Source organism: Catharus ustulatus, chromosome 15 (genome assembly GCF_009819885.2).
Source record: "Catharus ustulatus isolate bCatUst1 chromosome 15, bCatUst1.pri.v2, whole genome shotgun sequence".
NCBI classification, from domain to species: Eukaryota; Metazoa; Chordata; class Aves; order Passeriformes; family Turdidae; genus Catharus; species Catharus ustulatus.
In genome coordinates, this window is record NC_046235.1 from 11,057,028 (window position 1) to 11,069,541 (window position 12,514).

General features: G+C 44.5%; 1 protein-coding gene across 1 annotated transcript in view; it reads right to left on the bottom strand.

Annotated features, from left to right (window-relative positions):
* Nucleotides 1-1,207, bottom strand: part of KLHL3 (kelch like family member 3) — a 48,205-nt gene extending 46,998 nt beyond the window's left edge. Inside the window, exon 1 of the mRNA XM_033072829.1 lies at nt 1,135-1,207. Within this exon, the coding sequence (XP_032928720.1) occupies nt 1,135-1,148 (14 nt within the window). The 5' untranslated portion in view covers nt 1,149-1,207. The remainder of the gene's footprint in view (nt 1-1,134) is intronic.
* Between the last annotated feature and the right edge of the window lie 11,307 nt (nt 1,208-12,514).

Sequence of the window (12,514 nt, forward strand, 5' to 3'; positions counted from 1 at the left end):
AAAGCTGCCCTTTGGAGCTTGGAAAACAACTCCTACAGGCTGCTGTGAATGTTTTCCCTCAACAGAAGGAAAATTTCCAGAATTTGGGGGTTGTCTCCAGCTGAATTTTCTAATGTATCATATTTAAACAGAACTCCTGTCAAGCCCTGACATTCAGTCCTACCAGCAGGTCAAGCCCCTCTCTGTTCGCCCACCCCTGCAAGGTCACCAGCACAAAAGGAAGCACTCAGCATATCCTATTCTTAAAAAAATATTGTAAAAAACCCAGAGCAGTTTAATACTTAGTTTGAAGAAGCACAAGTAGCTTCTGGTGTGCAAAAGGCACCTGACAGAGGGGACTAATAAGGGCTGAGCCAAAACACTGAACATCTCTCTGGCATCCACGAGGTCCCTGCGCAGCAACAACATCTTTTTTGGGTTCAGTGGACATTAGGTAGACACGGTAAACACTTCTTCACGCAGGTTTTGGAGCAAAATAGCTGCCTGGCAGGAAATAAAGCCCATAGGGCCGGGCTAGCGAGCGAGGGGACGCGGGATGCCCTGCGCTGCCCCACACACACACGGGCAGCGCACCGCCCACAGCCCCACGGGCCGCACGGGTTCACCCGTGACTCAAACAGCAGCGGATACCAGCGAGCCCGTCTGGAGCGGAATGCCCAAGCCGGCGGTCTGAGGTTCCAGGCGCAGGCAGGGCATCAGGCAGGGCACACACAAGCAGGGCACACACAAGCAGGGCACACACAAGCCCAGCACAGCGTGGCGGCGGGGCAGCCGCCCCCCCTCTGCCCGGCACCCTTCCTCCTCGCCCGGCATCCAGCGCCCTGTCCTGCACCTCCATTTTAGCGACCAGCCCCGACCCGCCGCCCTCACGTCCCTAATGACACCCGAGGCACATCCCACGGAAAGCCCTCCGTGCCTGGCTGCGGGCACGCGGGGCCAAGCGCCTGTCATCATGACATTGCAACATGCAGCAGCGGCACGGCAGGCGCCCATGGCAGAGGCATTCCCGCCGGGACCAGCCCCGGGGCTCCCCGCTCCGCATTCCTGCACAGCCCCGCGCCGCTCGCACCCCGGGGAAGGGCATCCCCATCCCGCAGCGCTCCGGGCGCCACAAAGGCTGCCGGCGGTACCCACCTCTCCTCCTCCATTGTGCGGGGCGGCGGCGGGGCCGGCTCAGCGCCCCGGGCCCGGCATGGCTGCAAGAGGCCGCCCCCGCCCCGGGCCGCTTCCTGCGGGAGCGGAGCGCTGCGTGCCGGGCGCGCCCCGCCGCACCGACTGCCGCCGCCGCGCAGCCCCCTCCGCTCCCCTCCTTCCCTCCCTCCCCTCCCCGGCGGGGCTTGCGAGCGTCTCCGGGCAACGGCAGCACCGCCCCGCACCGCCCCGAGAGCGCCCTCCGCACCCCGGGCCCGCCTGGCGCCGCCGGCGCGGCCCCGCTGCCGCAGCCGAGCGAGGCAGGGGCAGCCCGGCCGGAGAGCGGGACAGGGCACGGGCAGCGACAGGGCAGGGGCAGCCCGGGCCGGAGAGCGGGACAGGGCACGGGCAGCGACAGGGCAGGGGCAGCCCGGGCCAGAGAGCGGGACAGGGCACGGGCAGCGACAGGGCAGGGGCAGCCCGGGCCGGAGAGCGGGACGGGGCACGGGCAGCGACAGGGCAGGGGCAGCCCGGGCCGGAGAGCGGGACGGGGCACGGGCAGCGACAGGGCAGGGGCAGCCCGGGCCGGAGAGCGGGACAGGGCACGGGCAGCTCCCGGACGGGGCACGGGCAGCGCCGGGACAGGGCACGGGCAGCGCCGGGACGGGGCACGGACAGGACACGGGCTGGGCACGGGCAGCTCCCGGCCCCGGCATCCTTCCCTCCGCCCGCCGAACCGCGCTGCCGCTGCCCGGGAGTTGTCCTCCGTGTGGCCCGAAACTGCTGCAATCCCTGCAATCTACGGACTGGACAGAAGTTTTGGTGGCTGAACATCCCCAGTGCCGAGGTCAAGCCCGCGCACAGGGCAGCACAGGAGAGGGTCCCAGGCCTCTTAATTCTGCCCGCCAGAAAGGAGGATCTTCCTTCAGTTCCCCAATTTATCAAAATCTTTCTGTCCTTTATGCAATCTATCAAACCAAATACACCCTGCATAGGTAATATGGATTCTTCTCAACTGCAGGTGCTATTTAGCCTAAAGCTAAATTACATTTGTCATTTTTATTCCAATTGACACAAATGTACAGAGTTCTACATAAATCTTTTTTCCCTTTGATTTTATTAAAAGAATTTTTCAGTTGTATTCTGCACCAGTGAGGCCTTAGAGGTTAATTGTGTTAAAGACAAGAAACATTTGCCTTCTTCATTACTCATCCATTCACAAAATGTTCTTGTGCAAAAGGGAGAGATAAGTAGAAGTATCAAGAGATTTCTCTTGGAAGATGCCATTTCATTTCTTTTGTAAATAAAATTACCTCGCTCTCGTATGTTTCTCCTCAAGCCATGTCCTCACCCAAGTCTCATACATCTTTTTAAAACCTGTCAGCAATGATGATTGAACAGATGCTATTGTATCTTTCACAGGAGGGTTTCAAAAGCTTGTTGAGAATCTTAACTACTCATCACCCTAATTCTCCATGTAAGAAAACTTGACACACCTGAAACTTAAAGGACTTTATCAAAGACACATGGGGATTGAGAGTCCTGCTATTTAAATACTGTTTGTCAATCTAGCCATAAACAGAAGAAATACAGATAAAGCCATGAAGTCAAACCTCACACAAAGTTCAGGAAAAATTCCTTCATTTTCCCTAGAGAATCCTGTTAAACTATCAGTTCAAAACCCACATCCTCAAGTACTTTCCCCATGTCCAGTCTTACTCTGTTGATGTACGACATGCAAAACTGCAAGACACAAGTTCAAACCAGAGAAAGGAACTGTATAAAAATAGTAGAATTTACTTTGGAAATGAGGGCTAGAACTTGTTTCCACTGAGTAAATCCCTCAGTAATCATAAAAAGTCCAGATACAAGAGCAAGTCCTGAAACCACTACAAAGTGCCTGTTTATTTTCATTAACACAAAGTTTTTCAATAACAAAATACTAGACTTTCACCTTAAAAATTTTCATCTCACTCCAGTCAACCTGGGAGCTAAGCACCTAAACTGAACCAAACCAGCAATACCTTCTTGTATACTTTGCCCCACAGGCTTGTGTACCACTGGATTCTACAAACCCTGAAGGGTACAGTGAAAGACAAGAGCAAACCAGTGAACAGTCCTTGCTGGAGTGGGACAAAAGCATGTTCCAGTAATCAGAGATTACCTTTACAGCAGCCTTGCAAAATACTTGTGACTTGGTAACAACCCCAAGGCAAAAACTTCTTGTTTGTTTTCAAGTGCAAAGACTGGTATCTTGAAAAAGCATTCAGCTAAAAGGAATTAGTGACACCTGATGGGTGGAATTTTTCCAGCCTCTTTCAAAAATTCCTAGTCTCAAGTAATCAAAAATTACTCCTACATCTAATCTACCTTCAACCACTGACAACCATATAACTATAATTCTCAGAGGAGAAAGGTTCCAACCAGTCCCACCATCCCTCAGCCCACCAAAACCTCTCCAGATTCCTGTGACAATCCTCAGATCCACAGAGAAAGACCAAACTCCCCAATTCCAACGAGCCACAGGGAGACAGGAGAGAAAAGCATTGCCAGTGTCTCCATAGCAGCAAGGAATTTCTTCAATAAAAGTGGCATGAGGGAAGGGAATAAAAACAATCCCTACTAGTCTGATCCAAAACTCGCTCCTGGCCCAGAATCCAGCAGCTGGTTTAATGCTGAGGTTATAAGGAAAGGACACCAAGAGCTTACGAGAATTTAATTGTGTGAAGAGCCCCAATACAGACAACACCTTGTCAATCTCCACAGCCTCTGCAGAAGCCTGAAAGGTCACTTTGCCTCCCAAAAACCCAGCAGAAAGCAAATAGCATCAAATTGGGAAAAATCCTCCCTAGCTCTGCAAGGCAAACTACAAGAGTCCTGAATCACTGGATCATCCAGCCTGAATACAGTGCAAACAACAATTCAGGAATACTTCACTGCCATGTACATACCTGTTTCCAGGTATCTACCAATGTTCAGGCTCCAGAGATCCATATCATTAGCAATTTCCTATCTTTTACAGCTCTCCTGCTTAGTTGCATAATCCCTTCCATGAAATTATTAATCAATTTTCTTTAAAAATCTATGGTTTCAGCATTGAAGAGCTAGGAAAGGTGTAAATAAAACACTGAATTCACAGAAGCTTCTAAAGCTGCATCCTCATGGCCTAAATTATTTTTCATTCTGGTTTTTTTTTTAAGATATAGATATTTAGATAAATATATATGTTTATATATATAAACATGTTTATTTTTATATTAATATATTAATTATATACATTTTAGTGCCCAAACTGATCTCATCCTGAAGCTGGTCCTGCTTTGAGGGTTTTTTGAACCAGATCATCTCCAGAAGTCCCTTCCAAATAAACTTATTATCTAATTAAGTAGATACTAATTTAGACCATATGTTTTCTTGGAAAATGTTCACTAAGGATATTAATATAAGAAAAGCAATATATGCTGGAATAGCTGCCTTGGTAGCTCCAAGGCTAATTGCAGGCACTTGGAGGTGGTACTCAGGTACTGGCTCCCCAGGGACCTGGAGATCTGCCTCAGCAGAGAAGTCCCAAGGCTGATCTGCTGCCCAGCCACTGCTGGAATTCAGGTACAAAACCAAATCAGCAGCTAAACTGTACCTACTACAGCAGCTCACAGGAATCCAAGCTCTCACAAGGCTCAAAAGGATGTTCTGGGAGCCCTCCCAGGTAAGGGCCTTTCCAGAGCTGGGATCAGGGATGTTCTGGCAGCTGAAGCAGTAGGGGGCTCCCACCGGAGCACTGTTTTCCAAAGCATGTGATTCGTAGAGCAGGGGCTGGAGCACCCAGCCCAGCATTCCCCCGGGATGTGTTTTCGTGGAGATGCTGCAGCAGTCACCAGCATCTCGGGGCTGTTGCCCTCTGCTGGCACACATCCCACTCCCGTGCTCCTGCTGGTGCAGGCCAGCACAGTCAGCTTCAGAAGTCTTCCTTCGGTCCTTTGCATAAATCACAATTCTTATAAATAGTGGGTTTATTCCAACAATTTCATAATAACATCACCACCTTTAGGGCAACGACCCCTGACAATCTTCACACCCAGCTGTGTTTCCTGGGGCATCAGCCATTGCCCTGCTCACCCCTCACAGCTGAAAAGAAAATGTTCTTCCTGCTGCTCTCCTGGCTCTTTCCTGGAGCACAAGCCATGGATGTCACCCGCAGTCACCTATGTCACAGGCACATATTTTCTGCCCTGCAGTTATATTATACATTTATCAGAAATTTGCAGGAAGATTTTCAGATAGATTTTATTGTTTAGAATTTAGTGCTCAAAATGAAAAAAAAAATCAGGAAGAAAGCTATACAAATAACTCTTTTGGGTACTGGAACAAAGGTAAAGGCCAGTATTCTAATATTCTAAATGCTACCAAGTCTCTCTGCCTCCTTAGATTCTGCACAGCTCTTGCTATAGGCTCAGAAAAAGACTGAACTTTAAAAAAAAGTTTAGGCAATGGACCAAAACGTTTTTTTAAACTAAATTTTTTCTAATAAGATACAATTTTAATGTGATTCTTCATCTTTAAAATACAACCCTTAATGCTTCCTTATTTCCTCCTGTAGTAAGGGGAAATTATCCATATGCTTCATAGAGATGTATGGCTTAATTAATATTTGTATACTGTAACTTAGAGAGAACAGCATAAACAAAGCTATTCCCATCCAGGATCTCCACACCATAACCCAAGTCTCTTGTTAATGCTATTCCCTGTCCACTCATTGTCTTGCTCTCTTCTTGGAATTTTTAAAAACATTTCATTTCTTGCTCTTTGCAAAAGCCAAGAAATACAATCCACCCTCATACTGTAACATAATGTGCTGCAATATCAACACAAATGAGTGAATCCCACAGATGCCATACACAAAAATTTAGACAGGATTGTTTCTGCAGGCACATTATTTTACCAGAACAGAAAAACCTGTCTCAGGCAGCATATCCTCCTCACAGGTAGCAGATTGACCTTCATTATCTTGCCTGGTATTTTCTGGGTAAACTTCTTTTCCTGTTCAATATTCCATAGTTTATTCAGAGTGGGAACTGTATGTCAGGGGCTTGGCTCAGGTTTCTGTTCACTTACTCAACTTTTGTGGTGTGCTTTTCAGGGCTCAGCTTTCGCATCCTCTCATTCACAGAAGTGCACCCTGTGAAAGAAAAAACCATGCTCTAAAAACTTGCAACACTTTTGGCACAGAGCAGCTCCAGCAATAAAACAAGCCCAGCTCTTCCTTTCAAAGATGATGTTTCTCAACTCCCTCTCATCTGACTCCCCAGTACACCAAAAACAAGAACTCCCCATTGCCACCACCTACATACAAAGCCATTGTAACATTTCCAAAACACACGTGATGCTGATTCATCGCCAAGATCACGCCTGAAAGATTTAAAAGTAAAATTGATATGACACAGAGGAAGTTGAGATTTCTTTTTCTGAGCACAGAGCTGGTGCTGGGTGAGTCAAAGAAAATTCCCATAGCATCTAAATTATGTCATTAAAAAAAAACCCCTGCATTTAAGACTGCTGAAAGTAATGGACAGATGGGCCTAGAGGGAAAAGGCACTGCAAGGGCTAGAGCTCCTTGTGCTCCTGGGATTTCTCTTTTTCAGGAGGCATGAAAGTAGTGGTAGAAAGCTGGGACTACTCTTACAGAACAGAGTTGCTAACCACCCTATGCAAGAGGCATTAGCAATGACAACCCCAAACATCCTGCAGTCCAATAGTGATCGTGGGGGAGAAGTCCTGAACTTGCAATCAGGACTCGAAGGAGCCCTTTCCAATAAACAGAACATTATTACAGCAGTGGTGGAAAGAAACCAAACAAGTCCAAATGAAATCTCACAGTGAAGGACTTTGGCCAAATTTGTTACCAGTAAACTTAAAATATAATTAAAACTTGAAGAGGTACTAAATAAGCACAAGGAAAGAAATGGGAATTTAGCATCAGGAGTCTTTCACAATGCTGTGAGCCAGGCCAGGAAGAGCCAGTGAACCCAAAACCAGAGGACATCCCTTCTGAAGAGGGAGGGAATATGGAGGATGAAATTAGAGTAAAGTATTTCAAAACTCAGCTGATAGTGCTGTGCTTGTATACAATAACAAGGTAAGCCCCCAGGGCCATGCCCTGCCCATGCTGCAATTTGTTCACTGGGGTGTGTGGCTGGGAGAGGGAAACTTCCCACTGCAGCTGGGCTAGGGTGCAGTAAAGAAAATGAGATTATTGATCCACAGAGAAAAAGTAAAAAGCAAATAAACTTCTAGTCCCAAACTACTTGTGCATTTTACCTAGCACTGCTTTAATCCAAGTCTGTGCTGCAAACAGGTTCAGTATTCCTGAACTTTCTTCTTCCCAGTCAATGCCTGCGGTGACTACACTCATGCTTCCTTCCCCCCAGGGCTCTGTGGAAGTGAATTTCCTTACACAAGAGAGAAAGTCCATTGTAAAGCCACAGAAAGCAACAAAAATTACAGAAATGACAGAAGAGACTGAGATGGTATTCATCTTTTATATTGACTAGATTACAGACTAACAGTATGTTGTCGGATGTGTGGCTTTGCACATTTTTTAATTCAAAGAGCATTCCCAGGAGAACAGGGCTTCTGTGAAGCAAACCAGTTGGCAATTCCATGGTACAAAGTAGCGTTTGAACAAATTGAGTACTTTCAGATTCGTCAGCTCATTTTGCTTCTAAGGAATTTTTCCACAATGTTAATCAGTGATTGGTACTTTGATGATGGTGAGCAAATGCGCATCTTGACACATTTCCAGCCAGAAATGTAATTCCCTTCTAAATTGGCATAGATTCCTCACTGCATTACTCATGAAAAGAGATATTTATAGTAGTTTGATGAATATAATATGCACCAAAATTGTACACAGCTCAACATAGCCCTTTAAAAAAAAAAAAAAAAAAAAAAAAAAAGAAGAGCTATTCTTTCAAATCTGTGTATTTTCCATCTGCTAAAGCATTTGGGAATGAAACCGTAACCATCATGCTAAGAGGGTTAATATCCAGATGCCTCAGACAGATGGCATTATTAGTCAGCCTGGGCTTGACATCTAGTTTTCCAAGTTAAGGAGCTTTGGCTCCTTGGATGGCTGACATTCTGAGAATAGCCACTGCTCTAAGCCTGACGTTTACTGTAACAGCAACGGGGCAACATTGCAGCTTTGCCTATAAGACTTTTAACAAAAAAAGTTATACCAAGATTAACCACATTCAGAATGTACTTTGAAAAATGCTGTTGCAGTTTTAGGTTAGGACTCCTACTGGCAAAGGCTGAACCACAGACAGAACAGTATGTGAATTTTGGTTTTTAAGCTGACCAGACCTGAACTGTACCACCTTTTTAACTGTTCAGTCCATTCAGCAGGTAGAACTACAGGAAACAGAAAAATCTGAATAAAGTCTCTCTTGTGCAGTGAACTACAGCTGTACAGCTGTTGTTCTTTCAGGATTCCCACTACCCATTTTCCCAGAGAGATCTTTGTTTCTAAGGGGAATACAGAGTTAATAGGATTAAAACACTGTGAGAGCCATATGAACAAGAGGTATCAGTTCAAAAGTGACTATTTCCACCCATTTATATATAATAGAAATTGGATGAGAGTTCTGTGAGCAGAGAAGGTAAAAATACTAGTATTTGTCAAAGTGAACAGCAACAAGAAAAACACCCAACTCCATCAGCCCCTTTACAAGTCCTAGGATACAGGTAAATAATACAAAATTACCAGGAAAATATACATAGCAGGAAGACTTTCATCTTGTAATGAGAAATACACATCTGATACTCATCGATAGTAGTGCTTACATTACAGCACAAGTAAATACCCATTAAAGGTAAGTGGAAGTAGAGGTAATGTCTGTGTGTGCATATAAATGCACATACCAGAAATAACAGAGCAGTAATGCTTCAACAGGAGACCAAAGAAATGCCCATCCACAAAAGCAAACAGTGCTTGTTCAGGCTAGCTCAAGTCCTTGTGGTGTGCTTGCATTGTGAAATACATTTTCAAGTGAAGCAGGGATACAACTGTTTTATTAAGAAATACAAAAATAACAGGCAGAAAACTTATCTTTAAGGGACACATATACCAGATCACAGAACCAGTTATGCAAAGCATGTTAAATAACCCATTGTTTTGTAAACTATGCCTTTGGCTAGTGTGAAAGATTGAAAATCAGGTGTTATACTTTTAACCACCTAATATTAATCCAAGATATTATCCATACAGTTTGAAAAACCACTGAAAATGCCTTCTTCCAAATAGTTCAGAAAGTAAAAGGTCTGTAACAATGCAAATGACATAAATGTGGTATAAACTGTTGATTACATGATAAACACTAATCCATAGTAGCTACAACAGGTCAAACAATCAGAATCTAAAGGATAAATTGCCTTCTATCAGAAACCCAACCCTCTCACACACTATAGGAGCAAACCCTGTTCTCACAAAACACACCATGTTTTGTTCACAGTGTGCACATCAGAGGGGTGTCCTTCAGGCTATTTCTTAGGGATTAATTAACAATATAATTACTTAAGAGAAACTTTTTCGTTTTAGAATAAACATTCTGAGGTATGCAGAGAAAGGAAGCTGCTCTCTTTTCACACTTGAACAGGAGGTTGAGGTGCTTAGCATCACTCCAGCTCAGACCCTTTTCAGGAGCAGTGGCAATGCCACGTTGGGACAGCAGTATCAGCTGACAGGGTAAGAAACCAGTTTTCTGACCTACACCATCCAGTTAGACCTTCCAACGCTAAATGAAAGCAAAATTTGCTTTACAGGGATCACAGTTGCAGGTTGGGGGGAGGAGGACACACCATAAAGCATTTGAGAACTTTACATTTTTAGCCGTTTTAAGTATTTGTGCTTCACAGGTCTAAGTCCAAAAGTGTAAAGTCTCTGGTAGAGTTCAGGCAGCCCTCCTGTCAGCACCCAGCTGTACACACCCCACCTCCCCACAGGGCTGAGCTCCTGGGAGCAGGATGCGACTGCCAGAGCCAATACTGCAGCCTGGACTGCAGCTGCTGCAACATTCAACACAAACCCAAAAGCTTGCCCAGTTCTGGAGGGTAAGGATTGTCCACCCAAGCTACACTACAGAAGCCTGTAGGACAAGACACAGCTTTTACCTCTCAAGTGTCTCACACTATCAGTGACCCACAGATTTACTGCCATCAAAGCTGTCTGAGCTGTTACCACTGTTCTAAATCACCTTTTCAGCACCTGATGTTAAAAACAAACACATGGGAGGTACTTTCACAAACTTGTGCAAGTATCATTGCACTATATTTACAGGTGTTCAGCATGTTTCTTTTTAATGCAGTAGTAATCAGTATTATAAAACTAAGTTAGGCTAGTTTTATTAGCCAAATAAAACTCACAAGAACAAATTATACTTTAGAGTAGGCATGAACACCCATTACTATTAAAAACTGTATGTACATCACAACACACTGAGTTCACTGACACTGTAGTCTGAAAAGTTTGGGTTTGGGAATTCCATTTTGGTCATGCAGATTACAAAAATAAAACATCTGTGTTTTAAGAGAACTACCACATTTTTACTTTATTAAATGCTGAAAGCAAACTAAGTGCTCTTATTTTCTATTTCTCACAGGTAATATCAACACAATTGAGCATTTGGTCCTGAACAGGTGGCCATTAACTTACTGAGATAATTTCAGACATAGGAACATCAGAACTCAACTACAAACCAAGGAATAGCAAAGTTACTTTATTCCTATCTTTATGACCTTCCTAAAGCAACTGTGAAGTCACAAACTTATTCACATGCCAGCTGTACACCTTATTTCAGCTCAGTTCTTCCTATGCACCTCTATGCAGACAAATCCACCCAGGGCTCAGAAAATCATTACTTTCAAACACATAAGCAAAGCCTTATCAACAAATCTTCTACTACTAGGAACTGTACTAGAAACAGGTTTATATTCCAAGAGTCTTTAATGCCACCAAATACAGATCTGCACTTTTCTATATTCCATGGTATGCCCTGGCATTGCCACCCCTTCCCTGACCTGTGCTTAAAGGACCCTCTCCAATGTCACCTGCAGGGTCACAAGCTCTTGCTCCCAAGAGACCAGGGCCAGAGCAGAGCAGGTGCCACCTACTCAAGCCACCAGAGAACATGGTTAAACAGGTGACAATCTTTTGAGGGCAACACTAGACAACCTGCTCCCTAATCCACGTGCGATTTTTGGGATCAGCTCTTTGTTCTGGCAGACATTAGTCCTACCAGGACTGTTGCATACAGGTAACAGCACATTTCAGCCTAACAGTTCCCAAATTGTCAGGTATCACACACAAAGTCACTTTTTCAAAAGCCTACTTGTTTCTAGTATCAACATATTCTGTCACAGCACATAACATGAAAACATCATAAAGCTGTAGTTGCTACACAAACCTTTAGCTTCCTAAATCAAATGACAAGACATATCACAAAAGTGAATTTAACCATTTCTCTGCAAGTTCTTTAATAAGGTTAAGGCAACTCACCACTGCAAGGGACTAAATCATACCCCCAAACTAACACACAGCCTAGAACTCTGCTGCTCATTTCAGCTAAAAACAGGAAAACTGTGCTTCAAATAAAGTTCAAGGATGACTGTCCAACATGGTTGTAAAGTGCAAAGGTATGCAAAAGGAAAAGACTTCCAGCCCAGTGAACTGAAATAAAACCACCTGAAGCTGTGCACAGACAAGAGCTGGCATTTGCAGTGTTTTTACAAACTCAAACTCTGAAACTTGACTTACAACAATGTATAAGAGATGCTGGTGCACAACAGTGCCTAACAAGCTTTTGAGATAGAAAAATTACAATATAATTGCAAACAGCAAGTTATTTGGAACCTATTTATAAAAGCTCAGCTAAGCCAAAGAGAACCAGTCTCCCCATAAGAGCCATAATGACCACAATCAGGAGGAAACTCAGCTCTCAGTTTAAATCCTGATGATACCAAAAGGTTGTCCCGTTCGTTTAAGCTCATATAGGCAATTAAGGTGATACAGTTTCACTTCTAATTGCAACAAAGTTCATTTCAACTTAAATCATCAAGTTTAGATTGGTAACAAACAGTGACAATACCTTGAAACTTCATGCAAGTCTTCCAGCCCAGAAGCACCAAGCCCTACACATTTAACTTTTCACTGGAATCAGTGGGAATTATATTCCTAATATCTTGCACATCTGGAGGAAAGCAAAAAGCAGTTTTTATGACGCAGTCCCATGAAACATCAGCATTCTAAGAGCTTAGAAACCTGAAGTCAAAATAACTTTGTACTTTTTAAAGGCATGCCCCACATCATATATACTCTCACTCAAGCATA